Below are 24494 nucleotides of genomic sequence, written 5' to 3'. Positions count from 1 at the left end.
GGGTAAAATTAAAAAATTTTATTCAAAATTGAGATAAACTAAAATTTTTAAGGGTTAACTAGGGCTAAACTTGTTAGACTAAAATTTTGCCCAGACTTAATAAAATTTATGGCTCCGTCGCTGTATTGAGTTAAGCTCACGATAATATAATATTGTAAATTTTATTTTCAGGCATTTTTAAAATAACACGTTTGATTAATATTAATTATACTTTTAGAAATTATTGATATTCCCATGAGTATTATTTTCAAACTTGAAACAAAAACCCCTTCAATGATCAATGACCCTTTATATAGCCTTGTATAAAGATGGATACAACTCATAGCTAAGCGCAACAGTGTGCCTATTGTCTGACAAGCCAACCTAACACACACGCGCGCCTAATACATGGACCTCATCAAACAGTTTTAGATTATACGTCCTTCGATCACTAATATAAGAAAAAACTAGTGTAACTTACCCGTGCTATCGCCCGGGTTAATGTTCTATGAAAAATATAGATCATTTTTTTTCACACATGAAAAATATGGATTATTAAAATTTTAATATTGTGATTTTTTTAATTATTTGTAAAATTAATTTTATATTTAATGTAATAGTTTATTTAAATATGATAAAATATCCAAATTTTGGAGATTTTAAGGAGAAATAGCAGAATGGAGAGTGATACTCTACTCCGCGTTCCCAACTCACATGTTCATATATTTGTTCTTTTATTTTCATAAAAAAAGGTCATTATGCAAAAACTAATCTAACGGTTAATATATTTGTTCTTAATTGTCATCTATCTCCTTTAGACATTTGTTTTCTTCAGGAGTATTTTATCTCATGTCCCCGTGTGAAAAAATTTCACATTTGAGAAGCAAAATGGGGCGATTTTAATTTTAATATTATTTATTTAAAAGTAATGAACAGTAAAATTGTTTGTCATTTGCTTGACACGAAAAAAATTATATAATTTTTTTAAGCATATCTCATTTGTTAATGTGCAAATTTTAAAAAATGTATCTATTTGTTTTTATTTTTATTTATTTATTTTACAGTGATGTATGGAGAATAAAAATAAAGTAATAGATGATATTGTTGCTTTTAATTCTTTTTTTTATATATATAAAATCATTGTTACTTTCCCTGCTTTCAATTGATATCATATTTTTTATATAATAAAATTTACAAATGTATGTCTCACCCCGTGTAAGTTATTTTTTGCTTAATATCTCCATGTAGGTTTTTTTTTTATCAATACCCCTGTATTTTAATATTTTGTTTGGTACATATCACTATGTATTTTTTTTTTTAGAAAAACCACGTTAAGGTAAACCATAATTAATAAAATAATAAAATGAAATAGAAAAATAATCTATGAAGTCAATTACTTCATTCCTTTTATATTTCAGACAATGACACATTTTTCTCTACGTGATAAGTATGAAGTTTAAGAATAATTTTTTTTTAAGCATATCAATTTCTCAATTCCACATTTTTCCAATTCATTCTATAGTATAGTTATTCGAGGAGTTTCTATAATTTTATCAGTATATTTGTTAAATATCACATGAAAAATTAGACAAATAAAAAAATAATGAGTCAAAAAATAGAGTACAACATTTATTTATAAATAATAGTAAAAAAAACATTTATAAGCATGATTTAAATCCAATAAAAAATAATACGAACAACAATTCTTTTTTAATAAGTAAACATATGATTAAAAAAATGACAATAAAATATAAATAAATATTTAAAACTCTAACATCAATTGATAATACTTAATCCTAATTTGAATAACAAACAATGTTGTTCTTCCGTATATGGACCTGCAAATAAAGAATTATAACTCAAATTAGTACAATTTTCTGATTATATGGACTTGCGAATGAGAGGATGCCACATTGGATTAATAAAAATTAAAGTTTATAAGAAAGTGACACGTAGATTGGTTTCCTTGAGAAAAAACTTTTGTGGGATATATAAAAAAAAATATTACGTAAAAAAACTCCATTGTTTGGTATATATAATACTTTCACAAAAAAAAAATTCATGTATAATATTATGTATTATATTAATATATATATATATTAATGAGATATAATTATTTATATTTGAATTTGAGTTATTTCCTTTTAAAATTATTTTTAATAGGTGTATTAAATACGATTTATAAACAATAATTGAGAAATGATTGAATTTCCAAATTAACCAAAGATTCTAACTAAAATAATATCATCATGTATTAGAGAAATTGCAAAGGCCTTCATAGTTAGTCACATAGAAATTGGAGAAATATTAGAATGCCACATAAGACATGGATCAATGAAATGGTGCCACATAGAAATAAGACTATGAGAGAGAAACTCCTAAACATATAAATAATAGATTCAATTTTTAGATATATTGAAAGATTGATGTATGTAGATTATACTCCTTCTGTTCCAATTTGATTGACACAGTTGATTGTTGTGCACTATTCACACATATTGCTTTGACCTTATTTTTCTACCAATAAACAAATATAAATATTAGCATATAAGATGTTTGATTCGTCTCAATGAGTATTGTCAAAATATCAAATTTTTATAATTTTTACTATTATACAATTAAAAATATTAATCGTTAAAATTAACTCTACCATGCCATCTTTTGTAAGATCCCTCAAGAAATTATATTTAACATCAATATATCTACCATGCATATTGGATTTTTGAGAGCTTAATTAAGAAACACATGAAGATGCTACTATAAACTATGCTTTAGTACTAGTGGAAAGTATAACAATAAGTTGTTTATTAGATGACCAGGATATAGCACATGAAATTGTTGCTACAAACTATGCTTCAGTGGTGGAAAGTGTGACAATATAGGTTGTTTTTTATTTTTAGATGATCAAGACATAGCTCCTGAACTAAACATAAACACATATTCGGATGTCCTCATCTTGTTATCAAGGTTACCAGCATAGTCAGAATCAGACCATCCTTTAAGCTTACAAGGCAATTCACCTTTCCTGTATAGTATACCAAGATTCAATGTACCCTTAAGATATATGAGAATTCTCTTTGTTGCGGCTAAATGAATCTATGTTGGTTTTTTCATATTTAAATGTGCAGTATTTTTAAAACATTACACCAATAAAAAATAATATTATTTTATTAAAATTGTCATGTCTTTCAAAAAAATCATTACATTTTTTTAACTTGTGCATAAAATTTTTAAACAACATTTATTTTAAAATCGATAGAGTATCTAATAAGCATTCAAGTTTCCTCTCTCAAAAATTTACTAATTTGGTCGCCCAATTACACTTTTGATCATCATAAGTATTTGCGAGGGATTGAGTGGTGGTCAGTTTTGACATCAAGTGGTTTCAACCTGCTCCCGATTATAGTTGTGGGAGATCGAACCGTGATTCTCCTTACCAAATTCAGCACTAATCATTACTGAACCAACTAACGTTATTTTTTTTAGTAAAAAAACACGAGAATTACACTTGGAAGTAAGCTAATAAAGAAACTGTCATTTTATAACTACCACCAAATGAATCGCATTAAGCTTTAATGGATTTGACATCTGGTGGTGGGTTGAATAGCTCAGGACTTTTGATTAGTGGTTGATTTTATAAATTCTGTATATTAAAAATACACTTCATGCATGATACTCCATTCCAATTTAATTCTGTCGTAAATGCCCCGTCCCTGTCTCAAAAATGTTATGGAATATAAACAAATCGTGTGGATCTAACTTAATTAGTTAGCATATTGTCCCATAAAGTTGAAGTCACATGTCATGGTTCTGGGCATTAACCAAGTTTGATTCCTTCCTCCTATTATTGCTTTCTATGGGCCAAAGTATACATGATTACTCAGGTCTCAGGTCATCCCAAAGGATTATATTGAGTAAGTTTGATAATATATGAACGAATTTTATATATTTTGTTAAAAATATGTTTTATCTTTTACGGTTTATATCAATCTAATGACTATAGATCCGTTTGAATTGACTTATTTTTTAACTTACACAAAACAATTTATACAGAAACTTTTATGTCTTATCAATCTAATACCAACACTCTAGCTAGCATTAATTATGTTGTTCCTATGTTGGACCCATTAAGCATGGAGGTTGAAGATGACCTTAAGGTAAACACACAACCACCACCCGTTATCTCTATTTGAAAAGAATAATCAAAATAGTTGCTACATATGTTGAAGAAGACATGAAAGGACACATCGCAGTTTAACATCATATGTAAGCATGTTTAATAGCTAAATCTGGAAGAAGGAAATATTTGATTTAAGTTGAGCAATTTAAAGAACTATTTAACTATTTCAAATTTTTTTGGAACCAATATGATGGATGAGTACATATTATACACAATGATGGAGATGCCATTAGTAAAGTACACAAACAATGATATTCGCAAAGTATACGTCACATTTTTTATTTATACCCATGCAAGTGCAACACACAATGATTTTAGCAAAAACAGAGGTGCAAGTAATTAGTTTATACTTTTGCCATACAGATCGACCTATCCATTTAGGTCCATCCATAATGGTCCAATGCTATACGGACTCTGTTGGGAAAACTGCTTTTTTTTCCCCCATTGTTTCCTCCAAGCCCCCCAAAGTGACCATTTTGACCCTATAAATGCGTTTGGACTCTAGAATCCGAAATTTGTTTGTTATGGTCCATACAATCCGAAATCAGTTTAAACAAGCAATTGGCTGGTTATGCCTGCCTTGTACGTGATGTTTTGCCCAGGAAAACCTGGGTTTGGACTGTACAATCCGAACGTCCTTATTTTTAACGGTTTTGGAGTATGGAAGCCAAAACTTGTTTGATATGGACCATACAATCCGAAACCAGTTTAAACAAGCCATTGGCTGGCTATGTCTGACTTGTACATCGTTGATGATTTGCCCAGGAAAACTTGATTTTGGACTGTACAATCCGAAATGCTTTGATTTTTAAAATTTTGCATCATTTCGGATTCTACCAACCGGAAACGCTCATATTCGGTGTGTAGGATCCGAATAGAGTCTATATAGCCTATATTTCAGAAGTTGCACTTTCATAACCACTTGGACACTCAATTGGGAGCTTTGGAGCTAGGGCGATTTTTTTGGCGTATCAGAGACGTGAAAGCAACGTTTATTCACTCAAAGAGGGGCGCAATACTCAATCGGAGTCATACAAGAGGTAATAAGCACTTTAAACCGTTAATTTTTTCAATTTTCATGGTTTTATGATCGCAGTCGCGTTTGGCTCATACAATCCGAACCCATTTCGGATCCCACATGCCAAACTGGACAGCTTTTTAAAATTTTGAAATTTATTGTGATAGGTAGGGTTTGTGATGGCCGAACCTCCGTTTGAAATGAAACCGAACATCGATGAACCCGACATTGCACAACCTAATGTAGTTGAACCCGCAAATATTTTGGTTAACACTGCCAATTATTTTTTTAAGTGTGAAAAGTATAAGGTCCGAGATGAGATGATCGAATGGTGTGAAATCATATATGGGGCATATCCTTGCAACGGCCTACAACCGCGTTGTAGTTTTATTAACTAAACACGAGATTGGTTATTGTGAAACCTATTTTCCACTGCGCGGTCGTCTACCGTTGGATCCATCTGCACGCATTATGTGTGTTGGTATGGTTCCAAACCATTTTGTGTATGTTAAATTGAAGGTTGGGTGTCCACTGCCTCCAACTTGTAAGGAATGGAAAAATCATAGGGCGCCAGAGGCTGAGACTTGGGAGGATACATTTATGGACCGGATGGTTGAGTTTGACGAACTCATGAAGAATGAAAAAGGTGACATGAAGATGGAAACAAATGAAGATGATCCTGTAGTTGTGAGAGACAAATGAAGATGGAGCCAAATGAAGACGAACTCATTTTGCTTGAATTGTTTTTAAGTTTGAAGTTGTAATTTACGTTTTAGAGTTTGAAGTTGTGATTTATTTGATTATGTTTGAAGTTATCGTATGTAATGACAATGGTTATTTTTAACTTTTAATTTAGTGCAAAAGAGCAAATTCCGAACATGCATAATGTTGGCCTGTAAAACTGTAAAAAAATTCTGCAGAAAACTTGATTTTGGATTGTACACTCCAAACCTGTAATTTTAGTGACCATTTCGGTTCGCAGGATCCAAACCTGTGATTTTCGTGACCATTTCGGTTCTCAGGATCCAAACCTGTGATTTTCGTGACCATTTCGGTTCGCAGAATCCGAACATAATTGGTTTTGGATTGTAGACTCCAAACCAACGTATAAGCACAATTTTCGCCCCCCCCCCCCCCCCCCCCCCACCACCACCCAAAAAAAAGTGTTCCCATCTATAATTGGCTTGTTTCGGATCCTAGGATCCATAGCTTCCTAAACCCCCCAAATTCAAGGTTATTTTGGGATTTTTGGGGGGTTTAAGAGGAACATCGGGGGCGAAAAAAGCAATTTTCCTCTGTTGGACTGATTTATTTAAGCCTGGGAGCAAATGGACCGGCCCACGCCCCATAAATAATAATAAAAAGGAATTAAAAGGATATCACAATAAATATTAATAGGAATGAGGATGTATGTTCAGTGAGCTTAGATTAGTCGGCAGGACATTGCATTTAATATGGAGGGGGTGGAGTTCGTACTCCGATCATCTCACTTATCTACCTTAAAAGTGGAATTTTTAGCTACTAGGCTACTTGACAAAATAAGAAAAAGAAATGGGGATATATATTGTCGAAAAAGAAGATTTATGCTTTTGGTATTCTATTTCAACTCTTTGACAAATTTGGTCACTTTATTTCAAAATTTCAAAATTGTTTTAAATATTATTAGATAATTTTCCCATCACTTGAATTTGGGTTTGTTTTTATTTATGTATTTATGTTGAATAATGAACTCGCAAATCACTTTTTTTTTTTATATTAAAATAAAATGATATTTATTCATTCAAATTGATAAAATACATCAAATACAATACTCCCTCCGTCCAATTATATAGGACCCTTTTGAATTTGAAAATTTTACTTGTCCCAAAATATAAGACATCTTTCTAAATTGTCACTTGCATTAATTATTTTCGGACCAAAATACCCCTAATTGATGCTTTCAGCCTTTGAGGTAGTAACTTTTACGCATACTTTTTTGTTTAGAGCAATTATGTCTCTCACTTTTGTCTAACCAATGAAATACTTTCCCTCTCACATTTTCCAATACTGGTTCTCGTGTAAGCAAACTACTCCATCAATGAATTTTCTCTCTCACTCTCTTCAACCAATGAAATGCTACTACTCTATCTTTTGTGTTACTCACGTCAGGTTTTTTTTTCCATTATAAATTCATCACTCATCAACTTTAAAACTACACCATCAGTACTCTAACAAAGAAGAAGGTTGCATAGAGTTTTGCAATGGAGGACATGGCTCAAGGAGGTTGCAGAGAGCCTGAGATCTTGATTTGAACAAGCTTGCTGAGGAGAATGAAGCTCAATCAAATGTTGTTGAAGAGTCACTCGTTTTTGCTGCTCAAGATCCAATTGGAGCTTGGTTTAAATCAATGTTAAAATCACCTCTTGACAGTAGAATCTCTTCAACATTCAACTGAGCACCAACTTGAGTTGGAGTTCGAGTTTGGTTTGAGTCTGGTTGAACATCATCTTTGTTTGGAGTTTGGTTCAAATCAAAGTTAAGAAGAGGTTTTATGGGTTCTCAAGAATGTGATGAACTTTGGTTCTCTATCCTTTTATTCTCAGTTTTTTGGGCGCCAAATATGAGTAGAAAACTTAAGTTTAATTAAATTTTAAACAAATTATTAACCGCTACAAAATTTGATATGAAACGCTAAATAAAATTTGAAGGTGTAAGTTGTACATATTCCACCGTTTTATTTATGTCATGCTCCAAGTAAAGTGTAGTAAGTGGTATACTAATCAAAGTACTGGTAGCAGTGAAACGAGAGGCTATTGAGTTACCCAAAGAAAAAGGTATCAGACAAATTAGTTATGAGTCTCAAGTTAAGTATAGGGGTAAAAATGGAACAATGACATAAATTAATGATAAAATTTAAATTTTTAATTGAATTGTCTACCTTCCTTAATTTTCGTGATATAGTTGACTGACTCTTATATAATGGGACAGCGGGAGTATTCAACATCGCTAAAAACGTAAAAAGAACAAGTTCACAACATCCAAGTTGCAAATTGTCTACTACAAATAATATGATAAAATTAAAGTAACTGAAATATTCATACTTCCGGAATTGCAACATTGATGACCAAATCATTAATTGAATCTATAATTAGTTGAAGTTGATCTTTTAATAACAATAAGCGAATATTTGATTCTTTCAATAAGATCATTCTTCAATTTCAATATTTTTCTTCCTTCTCACTTTCTTTCATTTCAACCAAACAAACCATATTTGATTTTAGACATTGCCTAATCGCTCTAAATTTATTTCATAATATTTTCTTTATTAATTATTTCAAAATATGTTTATTTTTCATCTTTGTTAGGATTCACTCAATTTGAAACAGGTAGGCTTTTAGGCGGTGTTTTAAAAACCGGACCGGTCATCGAACTGGCGAGGGTACTGGTGAAGGTGTGAAAACACAAGAAGGGGGGGTTGAATTGTGTTTTAGTCAAGTTTAAAACTTTTTCAAGTTCTTAACTTAACTACAACAGCAGCGGATAAAAAACACAATAAAACAAGTTAAGAGAGAGAGAGAGAGATCACACAGGCAATTTATACTGGTTCCTCTCACAAAACGAGAGTAGTCCAGTCCCCTTGCACTTCCAAGGGATTTCACTATAATCACACAAGATTACACCTGCTCAAGCACACAAGCAAGAGACTTCACAACAATGCTCAAGCACACAAGCTTAAGACTTCTCACTTAAGCACACAAGCTTAAGTTTCCTCAAGTAATAGTAAAGTATATGAAAATATACAGATGCTCTTAGAAGAACCTAAAGAGAACAAATACAAAGAGTACAAAGTATTTGACTAAAGTGCAAAAACACTTGGTAAGAGGTTCAGAGCTTGTATACAGAATTCAGAGTTTGTTCAGCTCACGTTCAATCCTTGATTATTGTTATATATGATGCAGCTGATCCTTCTAGTATATATACCACCAGAAAAGAGTCGTTGCAAAAAGAACCGTTGGAGTTGATAATCTTTTGTCTTCAAGCAGTCTGTCTTGATGCAGTTTGTTTGTATCTAAACTGAGTAAGAGTTTCAGATACTTTGACTACTGCAGAGTAGACTTTCCTTATTCAGCTAACAAGTTTGAAGACCCACGTTCTCAAGTGAGGACAAACAGAACGAAAGTAGCTTGAACTGATCAGGCTTGAAAGGTCCTTTTCTTCATTGGTAGAAGAGTTGACTTGCAAAGGGAATCTTTACAGCTTTCAAAAAGATCTTCAGATGTTGATGAAGCTTTAGTCACTCAAGAAGTTCTGAAGACTTCATCATCTGAAGGTTGTAACTTCTGAAGTCCAACATCTTCTGAGCGCTTATGAACTTCTGAATTCACATCCTCTGAGCTTTACTCAGAGCTTATCTGATGCCTATATCTGCGCACTTAAAATAAATTTTTAGTCCTTCCAATTGTTTATTAATACTTTGTTATCATCAAAACCTTTATATATAGGGGCAAACATTTTTAAATCAATTTTGTTCCAACAATCTCCCCCTTTTTGATGATGACAAACATAAGTATTAATTGACAATTGTTGTTAAATTAACTTATCATGTTTCTCTTAGGTTTATGAGGTTTGCAAGCTCCCCCTAAGATTGATACTTCTTAAAGCCAAAGCTTTAAGTTATATCCATGATATTTTAATTTAGTATAAGATTAAGATAATTTGAAATAAAACAAATTTCATATCTTTTTTCAGAGTGAGAGGTTTGCAAGCTCTCCCCCTAAGTCTCATAAGGCTAAGTTAAGATTGCACTCTTAACTTATCCTTACTTATGAAATTTATTTCAGTTTCAACTAACTTAGTCTCCGCATTGAAATACGTAAAACAACTTAAAAGTAACAACTTTAACTTAACGGATAAAGGCGAGATAAAAGCGTGGTTTCAGCTTTGAAACTTATCACTTATCAATTAATGCGTAACTACTCCCCCTTTTGTCATTATCAAAAAATAAAAAATTTATATAACCAAGACAGTGAAAGAAAAAAGAGTGGTTGTTACAAAGGTGAATTTATTTCAAAGACAAAAAACAACGCGCTCAAAGGTTTATAAAAGGTGAACGAGTTAACATGCCTTCTTCACGTAAAAACAAGAATAAACGAGTAAAACAAGAGAGATTAGGAAGAATGAGAAGGTTTAGTTCACGCATCGCAGAGTTTCGAAGAAAGAAAGAAGACGAAAAACGCGAAGAAGATGAGAAAAATAAAGAAGACAACAAGAAACCACAAGAAGCTGAGATTATAATCATCTCATCAGATTCTGAAGCTGAAGAGAATGAAGATGATGCTGACTATGTTGAGTTCTTGGCTAGCTATGTTCCAGAAGAAGAACAAGAAGAAGAAGAGGAAGAGCAGAACCCAGATCCCATAGAAATTTCATCAGAGGATGCTGAGGAGAAATCTGAGATTTCTTCTGAGTATTATCCATCTGATTAGGATTAGGTTGTCTTTTTCTTTTTCTTTTTACCAATGTACTCAACATGGTTAGATCATTAATAAAAATTTTCGTTTAAAAGCATCTTGTGTTCTTATGTTCTTATTTATCAAAGAAAGTTAGCACAAACAAAAATAATAACAAACCACATAACTAAGTGAAAATCCAAAAAGAAATTGTTCAGACAAAAATGAAGAAAAAATATGAATAACAAGTTCAGAAGATAAAACAAAAACAAACATAAAGTGCAAAGAGTCCTAAGGTTTCTTGAGAAAGGCTAAGAGCTGGTCAAATTTGTCATTCAGAGACCCCACGTTGGAAACAAGACCATCCACTTTGGATTCCAAATTGAGGTGAGCTGTCATTTGCCTTTCCAAACCTTCTTGTTGTTCCCTCAGAGCTTCTTGAAAGATCTGCAACTGATCAACAACCACATGAGCTTGATCTTCAATCAAAGGTGCTTGTTCTTCAACCAAAGGTGCCTTGCCTTTATCAGAGGATTCACCTTCCTCTGGATAATCAATCATCAGGACATCATCCTGATTCTGTACATTCAGTACATCCTGTTCTGGGGCATCCTCTTGATGTAGCTCATTTGCCAACTGGGCAACTCTAGCAGCAGCTTCTTCTAGACGTTCCTTCTCAACCCTGTGAGCTTCAAGACTCTGAAAAAGCTTGGAATCAATCCAGCAAACCTTGAAAGCAGATAAACGCTGTTCAGCAGCAGCAAAGGCTACAAGTTTGGCACGCTCAAATTCCTCATGACGATAAGAAGTCAATCTCTTCAAATCAGCCCTTGCCAAACTGTCCTTCATAAAGCTTATCACATCCAGATCTCTCTTACCAATAACAGCCTTAATGTCTTCACCTACAGCATCCAAAGCCTTGCAAATCTTGGCCTTAATTCTTGACACCTCTAAATCCACATCAGAGGGACAAACTAAGAACCTGTCCTTTATCTTAGATAATCTAAGTAAGTCATCATGAAGCTGAGTGGATAGATTATCAAAAGGGTTAGATGAAGAGGGTGAGAAATTAGGAATGGTAGAGAAATTTGGTGATTCATGAGCAGGGTTGTTAATAATAACAACTTCTGCCTCTGAAGGCTTGGGAGCACAAGTGTGAATACGCTCAGGAGAAGCATGTTCAGCACTTGGGTTAGGATTGGGTTCAGGAGTTGATTCAGATGATGAGATGTCAGAGGTTGATTCAGGATAAATGTGTTCAGGGGATGGTTCAGGAGATTTGTGTGGAGAGGGTTGTTTTGTGGGAGAAGCTTGTTCAGTGATTGGAATATGTGATTCTGGTTCAGATGATGGAATGGTAGGTGTTTCTTTTTGTGATTGGGGTTGAGGTGAATTTGGTTTAGGGGGTGATGAAGATTTGTGGGTAAAGGTTTGATTATTGAGGGGGTCTGGGCTAAGATGTTTTTCTAATTCAGAAAGAGGGTTATCAGAGGTTGGAATAATTGTAGGTTCAGGAAGTATAGTCCTAAGAGGTTTTGTATAACCTATCCCAATTTCAGCTTCATTAAAAACAAACTTAGAAGACTTACCTTTAGGAACAAGAACTTGTCTTCTACGAAGTTTGGCAGCAATGGTCTCTTCATCTGATTCAGTTTCATCTTCAGACTTAGTTTCTTCAGATGAACTGTCTTCCTCAACAACAATAGGCTCTTTGGAAGGTCCTTCAGCAGCCTTGTTTGCAACTTCATGTTTCTTCTTGGTTCTCTTTTCAGCATCAGCTTGCTCCACCTTAATCCTCTTCTGAGCCAAGAGATCTGGCTTAGGTTGATCAGCTTGAGAAACAACCTTTCTCTTAGGTCTCCTTGTAGGATTATACATATTTGCAGGAGCAGGAGGAATCATACTCCTATCAACAATGAATCCTTCTTTTCTGAGCACTTCCAAATAGTCCTGAATGATGTGCTCAGCATCAGCTTCTGAAATAACCGGATATCCATCCACATACAAACGATCTTCAAGACGAGCAGATAATTCTTGTGGAGGTGCAACCAGCTTTGTAGAAATAAGACGCATCTTGGTAAGGAAACTGGCATGTAGAATTTCAGGCGAGAACTTCTTCTCCACAAGTTCTGGATGGAATTTCTTTAAGTTCTGAACAACATGACCTTGATGCAGAAGGTCTGATAGCAGCCTAGGATAAACAATAGTTGTTTTTCTCTGAGATTTGCTAGCGAAGATTGCTTCACATATCCTTTCAAAAAAGTAGTCTCCAAGATTCACCTTCTTTCCTGTCAGAAGGAAATACAGCAGATGACGATGAGTCCAGGAGATTGTATCAGTTCCACCAACCCTTGGACTGATAGCTGCTAAGATGATCTTGAAAAGAACTCTGCATTCATCAGTCAGTCCTTTGACTTTGCCTTTCAAAGAAAAATCAGTGCAGATGAGATGCAGAAGATCATCTCTGTATCTGGTATCCTTCTCAAATGCATCTAACTTTATCCCAGAGTTAGGCAAACCAAGTAAAGCATTGAAGTGAATAGGCGAGAATGCCATGTTCATCCCACAGATATTTGACCTAATCTGTATACCAGTGAATTCCAACAGACCCATTTCCTTCCTAGTTTTTCCTTTCAGACTAGGATTCCTCTCAATTGCAGCAAGTTCTTCCTTCTTAGCTTCATGCTTGTCAAAAACCTTAGCTTTCATCCAGAATTTCTTCAGCAAATCTGGATATATAGGACCATTAAGCATGTCGAAGTACTTATCCCATCCCTGAGTGATAAAGTACTTTTTAACGTCAAACCCATTAGCTTGTAGACCGTCGAAATCAACCATCTTCTCTGAAAGAAAAGTGAGTTCAGATTCTGGAAACTCCATCTCGTTCCCAACGATCTGAAGATTTTTGAACATAAACGGTGGAATTCTTTTTGACGAAGAAGACGAAGCACCAGCCATTGTTGGAGATTAGGGTAAGGTTTGGAACTAATGAGAGAGAAAGAAGATTTTGTTGAAGGTTTAGAGAGAAGATAAAAGTGTAGGTTGTGAGAGTGAGAAGTGTGCAAGTGTATTGTGTAAGTTTTATTTAAATGCACATAGTTAACACGAAAATAGCAAATTTGGGAAGTTACGCTAATTGACAGAAAGTTGAATACCAAAAATCATCATTAACCACCCACTACCTGACACACGTAGACCACGTGCAGAAATTTACTCGGTAACTGCTATTTTAATGGACAACTGTTCAGCAGTGAATACTAAACGTTTCCCACTTAAAATAGTTCAGAGCCTCTGAGTATTTAAAATTCTCTATCAGAGTTAAGTACTTCAGAGCTTGTGTTTCAGATGTTCTGAATCATAAGTTCTGATATACATAACCTCTTACACTTTAAAAGCCCAAAAAAAATTTCATTCAGAGATTGAAAACATGTTCAGATGTTTCTTTATAAAATCAAATCTTTCAACAGGTAAGGCTTTAGTAAATATGTCAGCCCATTGATTTTCAGTATCAACAAACTTAATATCTATAATGCCTCTCTAAACATAATCTCTGATAAAATGGTGTTTGATTTCAATATGTTTGGCTCTAGAGTGTAGGATAGGATTTTTAGATAAATGAATGGCTGCAGTATTATCACAATATAAAGGAATATTGTTACTGCTTACCTGATAATCTTCTAACTGATATTTTAACCAGAGTAGTTGTGTACAACACTTAGCTGCTGAAATGTATTCTGCTTCTGCTGTAGACAAAGCTATAGTAGTTTGTCTTTTACTAGCCCAGGAGATAAGGTTTTCACCAACAAATTGACAATTGCCACTTGTGGATTTTCTTTCAATTTTATCTCCAGCATAGTCAGCATCACAGAATCCATTTAGCACATAATCATTGGATTTCTTATAGAGAAGTCCAAGATTAGTTGTTCCTTTCAGATACCTAAAGATTCTTACAGTTGTAAGATGAGACTCTCTAGGATCTGACTGGAATCTTGCACATAAGCAAACACTGAATAAAATATCTGGTCTAGAGGCTGTCAGATAGAGTAAAGAACCAATCATACCTCTGTAGACCTTTTGATCTACTTTTCCTTCATCTTCTGACTTGCTCATGTTGGTAGTTGAATGCATAGGAGTGTTCATTATCTTACAGTCATCTAGGTTGAATTTCTTCAGAAGTTCTTTGGTGTATTTTGATTGATGAACATAAGTTCCTTCCTTCTTCTGATTGATTTGAATTCCAAGAAAGAATTTCAATTCTCCCATCATGCTCATTTCAAATTCATCCTGCATTATCTTAGAAAAATTCTTGCACAAGGAAGCATTAGTTGAACCAAAGATAATATCATCAACATAAATTTGAATGATTAAAATGTCTTCTTTGGTTGTTTTTCTAAAGAGTGTGCAGTCAACCTTTCCTTTCTCAAAACCCTTTTCAAGAAGGAAATTACTGAGTCTATCATACCAGGCTCTTGGAGCTTGTTTCAGACCATACAGTGATTTCTTCAATTTAAAAACGTGTTCTGGGTTTGAGACATCTTCAAAACCAGGAGGTTGCTTAACATACACTTCTTCAGAAATAAAACCATTTAAGAAGGCACTCTTAACATCCATTTGATACAAAGTTATTCCATGATTAACAGCATAAGATAGAAGTAACCTGATTGCTTCAAGTCTAGCAACTGGTGCAAAGGTTTCAGTATAGTCAATCCCTTCTTGTTGACTATAACCTTGTGCAACCAATCTAGCCTTGTTTCTTACCACTTCATTTATCAAGTTCTGATTGTTAACTTGAGAACTTGTCAGCCATTTGTCTAGGACATAAGCTCTTCTTCCTTTGCATAGAACTTGTTTCCATACTCTAGGTAGGACATATCCTTTCCTAGTTGGTAAATCTGAATGATACATTATTTCAGCTTTTGGTACCCATCTTCTGGGTCCACGCTTGTTAGTCCATACATGCTTACTATGTTGTCTAGTGTTAGAGAAAGATCTTGGTTTGGAATAATGACCTTTTTGAAGCCTTTTCTTTTGAAATCTGTTATTATTCCAGGATTTGGATTGTTTATGATTCCAAGATTTGTATTTATCACCAATCCCATGTTCTGATTGATTATATCTACTGACTCTAGAATCATAAATAATCTGAGTCCTGTACTTCATCTGAGATTTAGAATTTTTTCTTTTAAAAACTTCTGATCTTTTAGATTGACTAGCTTCAGGTACTGAAGTTCCTTTGGATCCAGAATTTGAAGTCTCAGATGTTGAAGCTTTCAGAACTTCTGAACTGATGTTCTCAGGTTCTGAACAACTTCTATCTTCTGAACTTCTTTCTCCAGATCCTGAGGAACTGGGTTCCTCTGAGCTGTCAGCTTCTAAATCACTCAGATCATCTTTGTCATTTTCAAAACTACCAGGATTCTTTCCCTCTTCACTTTGTGGAACAACATAATAAACCCAAGATTTTCCAACCTTTTTGGCAAAGGTCTTTAGCTTTGAATATGTTCTACCATATTCATAGCCAAGTCCTTCTCCTCTATGTCTCAAAACATTATAAATTCTATTAGCAGCTTTGCTCTTCCCAAGGTTGAGATGCACAAACTGTTGAAGAGCTATTTCCTGCTCATCAATAGGTTTGTGACAAACAGCACAACCTTTTTCAAAGTCATTTACTCTATTCAGAGTTTCTTGATATAGACCTTGAAAATGTTCTGCTTGTTCAGTCAGAGTGTTAAGTTTTTCTTGAAAAACTTTTTGTTTACTTAATGCTCTGAGATGTTTCTCAATGACCTTGTTAAGTGCAGTTATAAGTTGAGATTTAGAACAGTCAGAAAATACCTCATCTGTTACTTCTGAATCTGATTCTGATTCTGATTCATCCTCTGAGTCTGCATCTGAGTCAGCTGAAGCCATCAGGGCTAGATTTGCCTCTTCTTCTTCTTCAACTTCTTCCTCAGATGATAGCTCTTCAAAAGTAGCCATCAGACTCTTTTTCAATTTGCTCTTAAATTGTTGCTTCTTTGAGCTGTATCTTTTGCTTTTGTCTTTAGCAGACATTTCTGGACAATCAGCAATAAAGTGTCCTGGCTTCTTACAGTTGAAGCAGTTCTTCTAATCATCCTTTTTGCTGACAAAATTTCTGGAGCTGTTACCTCTGAAATTTCTTTTGTTAAATCTGTTCCATTGCTGAAACTTGGTGAATAAAGCAAACTCATCTTCACCCATTTCCTCCTCTTGACCATCTGCAGAAGATTCCTCTTCAATGTCAAGAAGCTGAGTCTTAAGAGCTTTAGAAGGAGTCCTAGTTGACTGTAAAGCCACAGACTTGGACTTCTTCTTAGCTTCTGAATCAGCATTCAGAACCATCTCATGGCTTCTGAGATTGCTTATCAGAGCCTCAAGACTCAGAGTCTTAAGATTTTGAGCTTCCTCTATTGCAGTGACCTTAGGTCTCCAAGCAATAGGAAGACTTCTCAGAATCTTCTGAACATGGTCATAGGTGGAATAACTTCTCTTAAGAGCTTTAAGACCAGATACAAGGATTTGAAACCTTGTAAACATAGTCTCAATGTTTTCATCTTGTTGCATAGTGAATAGTTCATATTGCCTTATCAAGAGACTAGCCTTAGCCTCTTGAACCTTTTCATTACCATCATAGGTAGCACACATAGAGTCAAAGATAGATTTAGCAGTAGACTTGTTCTCTATTCTGACATAATCCTCATGTCTAATAGCACCAACAACAATGTCCTTTACTCTATGATGCTTAGTGTAGGTTTTTAAGTTAGCTGGTGTGAGTAACTTTCTATGCTCAATGGACAATCTTCCATGTTCATTTAAGTTTTCAAAAGTTACTCCCAGCTCAACCAAATCCCACAACTCATGATCAATAGCAGTAATATTGCTATACAGTCTTTCCTTCCACCACTCAAATAAAGATGCATCACCATTGAATATAGGGGCTTTTCTATTGCCACTATGTTCATGTGATTCATTACTTAAGTAGTCAAAACCAAAAGCATTTCTAGGACCACCACCAGCACCACTGGCCTCACCGGCTTCACCGGTTGTTCTAGTACTACTATCGTCTCCTCCAGACATAGTGTTCTCACAAGATCTTTACTGTCTCACTGTTAAGTGAAAGTAACAGACCAAGCTCTGATACCAATTGAAGGTGTGAAAACACAAGAAGGGGGGGTTGAATTGTGTTTTAGTCAAGTTTAAAACTTTTTCAAGTTCTTAACTTAACTACAACAGCAGCGGATAAAAAACACAATAAAACAAGTTAAGAGAGAGAGAGAGAGATCACACAGGCAATTTATACTGGTTCCTCTCACAAAACGAGAGTAGTCCAGTCCCCTTGCACTTCCAAGGGATTTCACTATAATCACACAAGATTACACCTGCTCAAGCACACAAGCAAGAGACTTCACAACAATGCTCAAGCACACAAGCTTAAGACTTCTCACTTAAGCACACAAGCTTAAGTTTCCTCAAGTAATAGTAAAGTATATGAAAATATACAGATGCTCTTAGAAGAACCTAAAGAGAACAAATACAAAGAGTATAAAGTATTTGACTAAAGTGCAAAAACACTTGGTAAGAGGTTCAGAGCTTGTATACAGAATTCAGAGTTTGTTCAGCTCACGTTCAATCCTTGATTATTGTTATATATGATGCAGCTGATCCTTCTAGTATATATACCACCAGAAAAGAGTCGTTGCAAAAAGAACCGTTGGAGTTGATAATCTTTTGTCTTCAAGCAGTCTGTCTTGATGCAGTTTGTTTGTATCTAAACTGAGTAAGAGTTTCAGATACTTTGACTACTGCAAAGTAGACTTTCCTTATTCAGCTAACAAGTCTGAAGACCCACGTTCTCAAGTGAGGACAGACAGAACGAAAGTAGCTTGAACTGATCAGGCTTGAAAGGTCCTTTTCTTCATTGGTAGAAGATTTGACTTGCAAAGGGAATCTTTACAGCTTTCAAAAAGATCTTCAGATGTTGATGAAGCTTTAATCACTCAAGAAGTTCTGAAGACTTCATCATCTGAAGGTTGTAACTTCTGAAGTCCAACATCTTCTGAGCGCTTATGAACTTCTGAATTCACATCCTCTGAGCTTTACTCAGAGCTTATCTGATGCCTATATCTGCGCACTTAAAATAAATTTTTAGTCCTTCCAATTGTTTATTAATACTTTGTTATCATCAAAACCTTTATATATAGGGGCAAACATTTTTAAATCAATTTTGTTCCAACAACTGGGTCACTGGTTCATTGGTCGAACCACTGGGTCACTGGTCGAACCGCATGACAAACCGGATTAAAATGGATTAAACCGGTAGAATGAACTGTTCTCTATATAGTTTAAAAAAATCATTAAAAATATGAAAATTTCATAAACTCATGTCACAATGTCACAAGTTCTTAAATTCAAATCCTAAACATCGTCAACACAATTAAAATAAATAAATAGTAAATATTTTAATAAATATAGTGTTGATTCTTCTACCAAAAAAAATAAAATATAGTTGATTCAATTATTAAAAATTAAAATAAAACACAATTGTAAGCTAGGCCCATAATTTGTCAAAAAGAAAAAAAGTTAAGCCCATATATACCAAACAATGACCCTAACCCATTAAATTACTCCTACTTGTTCACCAAATTCATGCGCCGCTTTTCTGCTTCTTTCTCATCCCATCAACAACAACCATGCTCCATCTTCTCCATGCTTCATTTTCTCTTATTTTCAAAATTCATTCTTTCACCTTCAAGTTTCTACTTTTTCTTCTTATATGCGCGATTACGAACTCCATCTTCTCTCAAAATTCATTCTTCCATCTTCAAGTTTCTATGTTTTGCTTCTTCTGTGTGATACTGCGATTACGATCTCCATCTTTTCTTATTTTCAAAATTCATTCTTCCATCTTCAAGTTTCTATTTTTTGCTTCTTATTTGCGATACTGTGATTGATCTGCGTTATGCTTCTTCTTTTTTTTTTTAATTATTAATAATAACAAAATGAGGTCGTGTAATTAAACCGGCGGTTCGTGAAAACCTCCGGTTTTTCCCGGTTCACGCCGGTCCAATAACTTGTCCGATCCAATGTATGAACCAGACCGGACATCGTCCGATTCCCGGTTCAACCGGTTCGATCGGCCAGTCCGGTTCGGTTTTTAAAACACTGGGTGTAAAGAGCTGATAAGTCGAGAACCTTCCAGAACTTGTTTCAAAAAATATCTTATGCCACGTAAGACTAACAAATGACAGAAGTTTCTGACAATCTTCAAAAATTACAACACCAACCGAATTTCTCTCAAACCCGTCTCTAGAACCTTCTTACTCCACCACCCCCTTAAATTAAACTGCTTCCAATCTCCCCTAATCCCCCAAACAAACCATAACTACCTACTCTACTTACCACTTCCCAAAATCGATTATCACAAACACGCTTCTTTAGAAACCATAATCCAAACCATTTTACTACTCAATGAACGGAATTCAAGTAAAAGAGGAAGAAATTCTAGCTTATGCAAGTGTTGGTTCAACATCATGTTCACCTTCTTCATCTTCAGGTTCAAACCTTACACCAAAACCAATGGAAGGGTTACATGAAATTGGTCCACCTCCATTTCTTACCAAAACTTTTGATGTTGTTGAAGATCCATCTACTGATTCAATTGTTTCATGGAGTGGTGCTCGTAATAGTTTCGTTGTTTGGGATCTTCACAAATTCTCCACCACCATTTTGCCTCGTTACTTCAAACACAGTAATTTCTCTAGCTTCGTTCGTCAACTTAATACTTATGTAAGTAAATTATCACTTTTCGTTTTAATTTTATTTGATTGTTGTTAGAACTTAGAATTAGTTAAATATTGTTTAATGTAGTTTAAATTTAGTTATGATTAGTTGGATTTTTTTTTCTTCATGTTTTTTGTTTGATTACGAATCGAGTCTACAAAGACTGAATCTCGTGAGAGTTGGAAATTGGTTATAACTAATACTACTTCAAATTGAAGGTTTATTGTGTATACCCTGATACATATAGTTACATTCAATAAATAGCTGGTGTTAGTTATTTTATTTCAATTATTATCGGTGTCACGTGTCTGCTGTTTGTGTATGTCTATGTACTTATTAAATAGAAGATGTTTGTTTTGTTCAATCTGTTGAGTGATTTTTCTATGGACATGCAGGGTTTTAGAAAAGTTGATCCGGATCGATGGGAATTTGCGAACGAAGGTTTTTTAGCTGGACAGAGGAACTTGTTGAAAACAATCAAGAGAAGAAGAAATGTTACACAGTCACAGGTTATGCAACAAGAAACTGGTGGTGGTGCTTGTATTGAATTAGGAGAGTATGGTCTTGAAGGTGAGATTGAGAGGTTAAGAAGGGACAGGGCTGTTTTAATGGCTGAAATTGTGAAGTTGAGACAGCTGCAGCATAATTCAAGGGATCAGTTATCTGCTATGGAAGCTAGGCTGTTGATTACTGAGAAGAAACATCAACAGATGATGACATTCCTTGCAAAAGCACTCAGTAATCAATCTTTCATACAACAATTGGCAAACAACAGAGAGTTGAAAGGCGTTGAAATGAAGCGAAAACGGAGACTCACTGCTAGTTCAAGTTTGGAGAATTTGCAAAATGATTCTGCTACCATGATGACAGTGCCAATTGAATCTGTGATTGATTATTCTAGTCAAGAACAACAAGAGGGGTTGACTACTATTGAGTCTGAGATGGAGACATTGTTAAATGCTTATGATAACGAATCAAGCAGTGAAATCAAAGATTACAGTACATTGACTTCTGTTCCAAGTGCTAAAGTTGAGAGTAATTTGGGTGATACTGTGTGGGAGGATTTACTGAACCAAGAATTGGTTGGTGGGAATCCAGAGGATGAAGTTGTGATTGGTGATCTTTCTCGAATTGATGTGCCGGTTGAGGATTTGGTAGAAAAGAATGATGATTGGACTTTGGATTTGCAGAACCTTGTTGATCAAATGGGTTTTGAACCTTAGTCAAAGTGGTTGTACAATTTTTTCATCATGTTTTAGTTTGTCACTTCAACTTTCAACTTGCTGGTATGAACTTTGTTGTTATTGTTATTGTTGTTGTTTTATGATTGATAATAATTTCTGTGGTGGTAATTGATGTAGAATATGAATGGCTTTAATGCAGCAGGGAAGATTTGTAGTTGCAGAAGAGGCCAAAAGATGTGTATCCTTTATTGAACAGCAATATAAGTTGTGTGAAATGTTTGAATAATTGCTTATTCTAAATTAAGTTGCAGCTATGTTTCATTATGTCCTTGTGTTTGTAACTACATTGTACATTTTGCAGGCGTTTCTGAATAGCAAAGCAAATGGTCGAGATGATGGAATTGGGAAAGTAGTAGCCTGGTATGAAGCACGGACACAGACACGGACATTGACACATCGACCCTATAATAATCTGAGACAATGACACAATTTAATGTGATTATAAGTGTCGGTGTCGTTCTGGTATCTGACACCGACGCGTGTTCGACATCGGGACACGCCTAATTCGAGGAGTTTCCGTGCTTCAGAGGTTGCCTGCAAATTTACTGCCTGCAAATTTACTGGATTGTCAAATTTTCAGTGTTACTGGAGGGTGTATAACATTTTGATTCTTCCTACCAAGAATTGAAATTGAAACATCGATTCTTGTGCTGGTGGCTGGTTTTTTTTTCACAACACATCATTCGTATTACATTGTTCACTTGCCATCTTGCACAAGTAATGTAGGTTGTGGTGTTCTAGTTCTAGAAATCTAGTACTAATTTGTGTTTTGATCTGCCAATAATGCTAATAATGTAATAAACTTACTTGGGATTTATATTTAAGAAAGAAAATTCACCAGAGATATTTTGTTACAACAATCTTCTTCTCTTGTGCCTCAACCATTCCACACATGCTTATGTTAAAACAAACCAAAACATCTAGTTCCCCCTTCTTCATCCAAAGGTGTGGTAACCAGATGTTTAGTATTAGTTGTTTTAATCCTAGAAGTCTACAAAACACTCTCCATAAAAACCCCAATTCCCTTCACATGCCCTCTTTTTGTGTGTTGAAAAAATTGTTTCAACAATTCTATTTTTATAGAAAAACACGTAATTTGAATTATTATTATCTATGATACAAATTATCCTTACCAAAAAGTTCAGAACACAAAAGATTGTATGATTTGAATTAATACTCGATGTAATTTGAATTACACACACTGACCTGAAAGTAACATAACTCGAGAAATGTTGATTTTGTTGATTTTTCTTTATTTATGGAGGAGTGGAGAAAAAGATCAACATTTATAATGGAAAAGAGTGGAGAAAAAGATTTATTGAGGAGTATTTTAATGTAAGAGATGCACAAATTTTTTTATCCATGCCAATTTTTGAGGATATCCAAGAAGACACTCCTATTTGGAAATTTTCGAGACATGGTGAGTTGTGGGTATAGTGTAAAATCAGCGTACTACTTCACCATGGAGAATTTGGTGGACAATTGAGAGTGGAGGGTGGAGGGAAATTGGAAGAAAATTTGGGGGGTTAAAGATTCCAAGAGATTTGGGAAGAAGTGTGGCTTTGGAACCAAATCGACGGCATGATTGGCGGAAGGTTTCTTTTCTTATTCTTTAAACTATTAGAACTGCTGCCATATAATGAAATAAATTCTTTTGTAGTAGCTTTATGGTGCATTGAAGTGTAACCAACTGTTTCATTGCAAATAGCACGAGATGGTATCAATGAGATGGTATCAATCAGTGGCAAGTTGTTAATAATTTCCGATAACAACAATATCACAGTGCTGCCAACAACCAGCAGGCAGCAGAGATGCAACACGCTACAACAAATTATGATAACAGATCAAGTCATGACAAGTCAGCTCCGGCAACGGGAACATTCAAGCATAACATCAACGCGGCAATATTCAAGGAGGATAGTTGTTATGGAGTGGGAATGTGTTTAAGAGACAAGGGAAACTTCATCGAGGCTCAAACCTTGTGGCGGTATGGAAGTCCTTTCGCATATGAAGCTGAGGCATGGGAATTGAAGAGGCTATTATTTGGTTGCGGAATGTAGGATACACAGTGTTGCTATAGAACTAGATTGCAAGTTAGTGATTGATGGCATCATTGATAACCTTAATATTCGTACCGAATTTGGTATCATGTTACATTCTTGTAGAGCTTCTTTGCTTCTTTTACCAAACTTTAGGATAAATTTCATTAGGAGACAGACAAACACTGTTGCTCATCTGTTAGCGAGAGAGTCATTGTCTTTTGCTAGTCGCCAAAATTTCGATTATATGTTATTCTGTATTGAATCTATTTTAATCCTCTTCTTCATGCAATTTGAACACCATTTTAAATACTCCAAAGCTATGCATTTAGCACACTACAAACATCAATTTTAGCAGCAAACCCCACTAAAAAGGACCCATCATTCATCGCTTCTTAGCACACCTCCACAAGATGCCATTCTTTGCATTTGTAACAGCACCATCAGTAGTGAGGTCAGTCTTGTCATTTGCATTAACTTAACCATTTTAGGATAGGACAAAATGTACGTCTTAATTCAACGTACAACATTGATTCCCTAGCAATTCCAAAGCACAAATGCGACATTGCGACCAAAGTAGAAGAGGTGTTCATATTATTCTTTTAGGCTAAAGAATAAAATTGTGATTATCATCTTGTTCTCATCTATCGCTCTCCTCACTCCTTCCGTTCGAGTATAGCCGTTAAGAATAGGATGCATGCACAGTTCTTTTTTTTATTTTTTTTTTATGATGTTTATTTTGAATTAAACTTTTTTTGGTTCACTTATTTTTTTTTATTCGGTTCTTGGCTAGATTCCACGGCC

The 24494-nt window shown here is 34.7% G+C and overlaps 2 protein-coding genes and 1 long non-coding RNA gene across 9 annotated transcripts; all 3 read left to right on the top strand.

Annotated features, from left to right (window-relative positions):
* The first annotated feature begins 5139 nt into the window (after positions 1-5139).
* Positions 5140-5511, top strand: LOC123894234. Its single transcript, XR_006803655.1, has 2 exons — positions 5140-5199; positions 5345-5511. It is a non-coding gene; the product is annotated as an uncharacterized LOC123894234 (long non-coding RNA).
* An 11-nt stretch (positions 5512-5522) lies between these two features.
* Positions 5523-5879, top strand: LOC123895754. Its single transcript, XM_045946244.1, has one exon. The coding sequence runs from the start codon at positions 5523-5525 to the stop codon at positions 5877-5879; it is 357 nt and encodes a 118-aa protein (XP_045802200.1).
* Positions 5880-19177: 13298 nt separating this feature from the next.
* On the top strand, positions 19178-22493 carry LOC123894233 (heat stress transcription factor A-2). Of its 7 annotated transcripts, none has more exons than XM_045944179.1 (4): positions 19251-20413; positions 20803-21693; positions 21794-21855; positions 21953-22493. In XM_045944179.1, the coding sequence occupies exons 1-2, from the start codon at positions 20096-20098 to the stop codon at positions 21628-21630; spliced, it is 1146 nt and encodes a 381-aa protein (XP_045800135.1). In that variant the 5' UTR covers positions 19251-20095; the 3' UTR covers positions 21631-21693; positions 21794-21855; positions 21953-22493. The 7 variants fall into 7 exon arrangements, with proteins under 7 accessions (XP_045800129.1, XP_045800131.1, XP_045800135.1 ...); XM_045944176.1 differs by having other exon boundaries at positions 21791-21855; XM_045944178.1 differs by having other exon boundaries at positions 21769-21855.
* Positions 22494-24494: the final 2001 nt, after the last annotated feature.

The sequence above is a fragment of the Trifolium pratense genome, linkage group LG7 (assembly GCF_020283565.1).
Source record: "Trifolium pratense cultivar HEN17-A07 linkage group LG7, ARS_RC_1.1, whole genome shotgun sequence".
NCBI lineage: Eukaryota > Viridiplantae > Streptophyta > Magnoliopsida > Fabales > Fabaceae > Trifolium > Trifolium pratense.
The sequence above is the reverse complement of the archived record's forward strand: the minus strand, read 5'-3'. Positions and strand labels throughout refer to the sequence as shown.

Bases quoted from the DNA above. Each gene is read 5' to 3' on its own strand.
- LOC123894233 (XM_045944173.1), top strand. From the start codon at position 20,096: ATGAACGGAATTCAAGTAAAAGAGGAAGAAATTCTAGCTTATGCAAGT. The intron at 20,414-20,802 runs GTAAGTAAATTA...ATGGACATGCAG, and splicing joins TTCGTCAACTTAATACTTAT to GGTTTTAGAAAAGTTGATCC.
- LOC123895754 (XM_045946244.1), top strand. From the start codon at position 5,523: ATGGGGCATATCCTTGCAACGGCCTACAACCGCGTTGTAGTTTTATTA.